This window comes from Mus musculus, chromosome 10 (genome assembly GCF_000001635.26).
Source record: "Mus musculus strain C57BL/6J chromosome 10, GRCm38.p6 C57BL/6J".
Taxonomy (NCBI): Eukaryota; Metazoa; Chordata; class Mammalia; order Rodentia; family Muridae; genus Mus; species Mus musculus.
The window spans coordinates 82,619,581-82,625,317 of NC_000076.6; the positions used below are offsets into that span (position 1 = coordinate 82,619,581).

The window sequence follows — 5,737 nt, forward strand, 5'->3', positions numbered from 1 at the left end:
GAAGCAAGCCAGTAAGTAACATCCCTCCATGGCCTCTGCATCAGCTCCTGCTTCCTGCCCTGCTTGAGTTCCAGTCCTGACTTCCTTTGGTGATGAACAGCAATGTGGAAGTGTAAGCTGAATAAACCCTTTCCTCCCCAACTTGCTTCTTGATCATGATGTTTGTGCAGGAATAGAAACCCTGACTAAGACACCTACAGATCCTGTGAACTGGAGACCAGCCTGATCTACACAGCAAATTCTAGGTGAGCCAAGAATGTATAGTAAGACTATCTTTAAAAAAATATTAAGATTTATTATGTATACAGCATTCTGCCTGCGGGCCAGAACAGGGTACAACTCATAGATGGTTATGAACCACCAAGTGGTTGCTGCGAATTGAACACAGGACCTCTGGAAGAGCAGACAGTGCTCTTAACCTCTGAGCCATTGAGCCCCCTAAATTCGGTGTTTTAAAAAGTAGTTTTACTTAATAAATTTTAAAATACATATTTGAAACATTATTCACAGAATTCTTGGCACAGCTGTTATTTTGAAGTTTCTACTGCTGTGAAACATGAGGTTCGTGGCGTCTCTCTTTCAGTCCCAAAAGCTCCGTTTTGAGTTCTCCAGGCTTTGGTGGAATTTCAGGTATTGTCTACAAAAAAACAACAACAACAACAACAACAACAACAAAAGCCAAAAAACAGATACCATCACATTCTGAAACAACACTTCAATATGATCTAAAAAGCTTTAGAAAAAACAAAAGCCTCGTGCATGCTACTCAGTACCAGGCCATTTTTATGAAGACTCCTGATTGATCTGAATTTCTTGCTGTCTTGAATAGATCGTCCTGGCAAATCTCAAGTCCTAGAGGATGCACAGGGATAAATCCAACTGACTCACAACTGTGATTTCAAATGAGAATTCAACATTTGAAAATCCATTCCCACAATATTTGCTAACTCTCTGCCATGCACCAGGCCTAGGAAATAACTATTGGTAGTTAATGTACCCAAAAGACTGGAAGCAGCCAGCATGTGATGTGCATAAAGTCATACATGAGCAACACACAATTCTACCTTTCAGAAAGACAGAGGGAAATGGGTGCAGAATGTATATGACAGAGTTTGATTCCCAGCACCACAAAGGTACAAAAACAATGGTTTTCAGTACAGTAGAATTGGAACTGTGAGTCTATCACAATAAAATTGTAGAATCTTTTTACTGCTTCAAAAGAAACTCCTATTCCATTCCCAAGTGGTCCCCACAAGCCAACTCTGTCCATATATATTTGCCCACCATATATCATGTGGTCTTTTATTGCTCAATATTTTCATGTAGTGTTTGCAAAGTTCATTCATGTAGGATCACTGAATGCTATTCCCTTATAAAGATGTACATGTTTTCCATAGGTATTCAGGTATCTGAATTGTTCCCACCTATGAACATGTACAGAATCAAACAAGTAAGTATGACAGATGTCTTAGTGTTTGTTGGGGAGAAAACTAAACTGGGAATTGCAGGAACATATATGCTGTTTGAGGAACTAGCAGACTAGTTACATATAAAAACAGCCGTGTGATATTCTATTCCCAAGGGTAGCGTATGAAGGTTCCAATTTCTCCCTGTCCTTGACAACTGCTGTTTCATTATGGCCAGCAGAGTAGTGGTTCTGACTGCAGATTGCATTTCTCTGGTTGTTAGAAAATGAGCACCTCTACACAGGCTTTTGGCTCAGAGGGTCACTTCAGAACATGGAGGAGGAAGAGGAGGAGGAGGAGGAGGAGGAAGGGGAGGAGGGAAGGAGGGGAGGAGGGAGGAGGATGTGGAAACAGTCTTGTTTCAGGCTAATAGGATCACAAGGGCAGAGGACCAAACCAAAGACTATGTCTTCAGTTCAAGGAAGTCATCGGTACAGCTGACACAGTGTTCAGCAGGTTAGAAAGCTTAGTTGGTGGACAGTGGGAGGGACATAAAGAGTCCGTGGCTTTTGCTTTGGAAGCAGGAAGATACTGGTGAGTTTTGAGGAGAACGACATGGCCTGACTCCAGGATAAAAAAGAGCGATGGAAGCTCTGTTGAGACGTTTCAGGGAAAGCAGGAGTGGAGGGCAGAAGATGGGCAGGAAGCTACTGTCTTAACTGAAGAGAGAAACTGACGGTGGCTTGGCTAGGGTAGGCAGTGTGGTGATCGATGTGGACAGATGTGGATGTATTGTCCATATTTACCCAGTGGCATTTGCTGAGGCACACAATAAGAGATGAATTAGGATGAGACCTGGGGTTCAGCCTAAAGAACTATGAGAATACAGTTGTCTCTTTTGCTGTCCTAATGAGTGAGTTATGCTGGACACCTAAAACAAAGCATCTTAGCTGTTCTCCCTAAGGCAGCACTGAGTGCCAACTTTGGGCAGCCACCACGGTCTCCTTTCCTCTGCTCTCTCCCCAAACCTTTCAGTTATAACAGTGGTGGCTGGAATAATTGCAAAAGACAAGGTAGGTAATGGACATAAATCCCTTAAATAATAGGAAAGCATTCAGCATCCTATAGCAGCCAGCCACCTTGGCCTCTACGCCTATCAGTAAAGATTCTCTACTAACCAGTCTGAGGTGGCCTAGGACCCTTAGTACCGCTCATTTTAGAGACTGGTTTTGTTTTGCTTTCTCCCCAACTACAGGTAGCTGCTGGTAACAACCCTTGCACATCTCCAATAGTAATGAGATGAATCAAGTCAACCTCACAGGATCAAATTCTAGGCATTATTTCCTCGGTAAAGTGCGGCAGGCAACTACTCCTGCAGAAACGAGACACAAAACTGCATTTCCATTGAAAGTTCGTGACACTTTCTGTTTCACTAAGATATGCATATATCTATCTATAAGCATATAGATAGATATAGATTTAGATATAGATATAGATATCCCACTCCCGCGATACAGTTTCTCTGTGTAGCCCCGGATGCCCTGGAACTCGCTCTGTAGACCAGGCTGGCTCACCACAACTATTAGACACACTCTTGAGTGTTAAGAGCGAGCTAGGTATCCAAACACTGGGGACAATCTAAAAGTCAAGAGGGACTGAGCAAAGTGGACTGAACGCGAGGGTCTCACCCCGAGGATGGGCACGCGCCCTACAGCACTCACCAGGTCAGGCCGATAGTACCAATGCACCACCTGGGCCCCGGCGCACATGGCCAGGAGGCTGGAGGAAAGCATTTTCAAGTAGGCGGACCAGGGTACGCCCCCGGGCATGGTGGAGAGCTGGCGGGGACGGAAAGGGCACAGCGTTAGAGGGCTGGGTAGCCTTCAGATGGCCTGACCGCTGACCCTGGGTGGCTGAGTCGCAACACCACCTCGGGTGCCCCCGCAACTTCCTCCCCCGCGACCAGCGAGCGGGGCACCTGCTAGCTGCAGCCTGCGCCCGCCGAGCAGGGGAAGGAGGGCTCGGCGGTTCCTCGCTCCCTCAGCCACTCAGGGAGACGCTGGAGCCCCTCGTTCCTTCCCACGACTATGCGCGCACGAGACTGTACCGCGGAGTGCACGCGCGCAGGGAGACAGGTCACAGGGTCGCTTTAGAACCAGGACGGACCTCCAGCGGGCAGGAACCAAAGTACAGGGTCCGACGCAGCGACGGAGCGGAAAGCGGAGGCAATACTCGCGCAGGCGCACTCGATTGTTTCTGACGGACTTGGGGCTGGAATTGGGCGGGGGGGGGGGGGGGGAATTGACCGTTTCCACCCCTTAGCCAGCCTGGAATCCTAGCTCCTGGTTGGTCACTGTCCCAATCCTGCGTTTGCCATTCCTGGCAACTGTGATGTTTACAGCATCCTTTGATCTTTCGCACAAAGGAAACTGCACGTGTCCCACGTGGTTAGGAAGAGGCGGGGTTTCGCAGCACAGCACTTGCAAGGGCAAAGGGCAGGTCACACTACAGCTCCTCTTCTTAACCTGCAAATCGGACACCTTTGGAAGGACTCACTGACCGCTTTCTGGGAGTCGTCTATCACATCTCCTGTATATCAGATATTTACAAGTCACAGCAAAATCACTGTTATAAAATAGCAACAAAGTAAATTGTATTGTTGAGGCTCACCACAGCCTAAGGGTATTAAATAAAAAATCCTGAGGGTGTTGCAGGGTGGAAGCATTAGGAAGGTTGAGAACCACTGCTCTAGAGAGAGCAGCTCAAAGCTTTATTCTCCTGGTTCCTGCGGTTCTTTGAAACTTTACACAGAGCCACACCCAGGTACAGTACCTTTGGGTCATGGTTTTACTGGAAAAGAGACCTCCAATCACCTTACTTAATCTGAGAGTGTTTTTGATTGTGGGTTCATGCTTTGATTGTGGGTTCATTTTTGTTAAGTAAACTGCAAGAATTTTGAAGCATTAAGGTAGCATTGTGTAACAGGAATCGTGATAACTTTTTTTTTTAACTCTGGGCACAAAATTGCTCAGGATTGGGGGTGGAGGGCATTTGTCATTAAACCTGACTACACAATTTTGCTCCCCCAGCCCCACATGATGGAAGCAGAGATAGCTCTGTAAATTCTTTTCTTACACACACACAGGCACACACACATGCTTTTTTTTAACTTCATGATAATAAAAAAAATTAGTTTTAACTAAATGGTATTAAGTTTGACATATAATAATCTCACAGAAAGTATACATCTGGAAGACTATACCCACAACTAAGGCAATCAACATTATGCCCAAGTTTTCTGTGACTGTTCATGTGTGGGCACATATGCGATTTAGAGGTCAAAGGACAACTTCAGGAGCATTGAATCTCAGGCACTGTCCTTTCCTCTCTTTTTCCTTTTATTCCTCTTCCAAACTGGGTGTCTCATTGACCTGGAGCTCCCAAAATAGGATAGGTTAGCTGCCCAGTGAACCCAAGAGATCGGCTTGTCTCTGCTTCACTAGAGCTTAGCCCAATTGGCGACTTCCAGGTACCTGTCTCAGAACTAAACATGTAAATTAAACATGGTGGTTTAAATAGGTATGAGAAATGGCTCAACTTTTAAGAGTGGGTAGGGCTTTTGCAGAGGACTAGAAGGACACTGGCAACACTCAGGAAACTCACAGCCATTTCTAGCTCCAAACTTCTGGATCCCATGAGCACCTGTGCTCACATGCCTGGACCCACACATCCCCTCATGCATGTAATTCAAAATTAAAAAAAAAAATTCAAAAAGGCTGAGCATGGTGGCACACACCTTTAATTCCAGTTCTAGGGTAGCAGAGGCAGGGAGATCTCAGTAAGTTGGACGACAGTCTGGTCTACATATAATAAAATTCCTGAACAGCCAGGAGTACATAAAGAGACTGTGGTGGTGGTTTGAATAGGCATGGCCCCCACAGACTCAAGGGTTTGAATGCTTGACCCATGGAGAGTGGCATGATTAGAAGGTGTGGCCTATTGGAGTATATGTGGCCTTACTGGAGGAGGTGTCTCACTGGGCTTTGAGGTCTTAGATGTTCCAGCCAGGCTGTGTCTCACTCCCTTCCTGCTGCCTGCCAATCAGACATAGAACTCTGAGCTACCTCTCCAGCACCATGCATAACTCCTGTGTGTCCCAGTGCTTTCTGCCATGATGACAGACTAAACCTCTGAAACTATAAGCCAGCCCCAATGTTTTCTTATAAGAGTTGCTTCGGTCACAGTGTCTCTTCACAGCTATAGAAACCCTAAGACAGTAAGTAAATAAGAATAAGATGCAGAGTAACTGAGAAGTTATTTAATGTCAGCCT

The 5,737-nt window shown here is 45.8% G+C and overlaps 1 protein-coding gene across 3 annotated transcripts; it reads right to left on the reverse strand.

The window, feature by feature from the left end:
• Window positions 1–270: 270 nt before the first annotated feature.
• Window positions 271–3,648, reverse strand: 1190007I07Rik (RIKEN cDNA 1190007I07 gene). 3 transcript variants are annotated; one of them, NM_001135569.1, is made up of 3 exons: window positions 3,573–3,648; window positions 3,128–3,244; window positions 271–637 (listed from the first exon to the last, which is right to left on the reverse strand). In NM_001135569.1, exons 2-3 carry the CDS (start codon window positions 3,233–3,235, stop codon window positions 542–544), a joined length of 204 nt encoding a protein of 67 aa, NP_001129041.1. In that variant the 5' UTR covers window positions 3,236–3,244; window positions 3,573–3,648; the 3' UTR covers window positions 271–541. The 3 variants fall into 3 exon arrangements, with proteins under 3 accessions (NP_001129041.1, NP_001129040.1, NP_001129039.1); NM_001135568.1 differs by having other exon boundaries at window positions 3,514–3,648; NM_001135567.1 differs by having other exon boundaries at window positions 3,385–3,648.
• Between the last annotated feature and the right edge of the window lie 2,089 nt (window positions 3,649–5,737).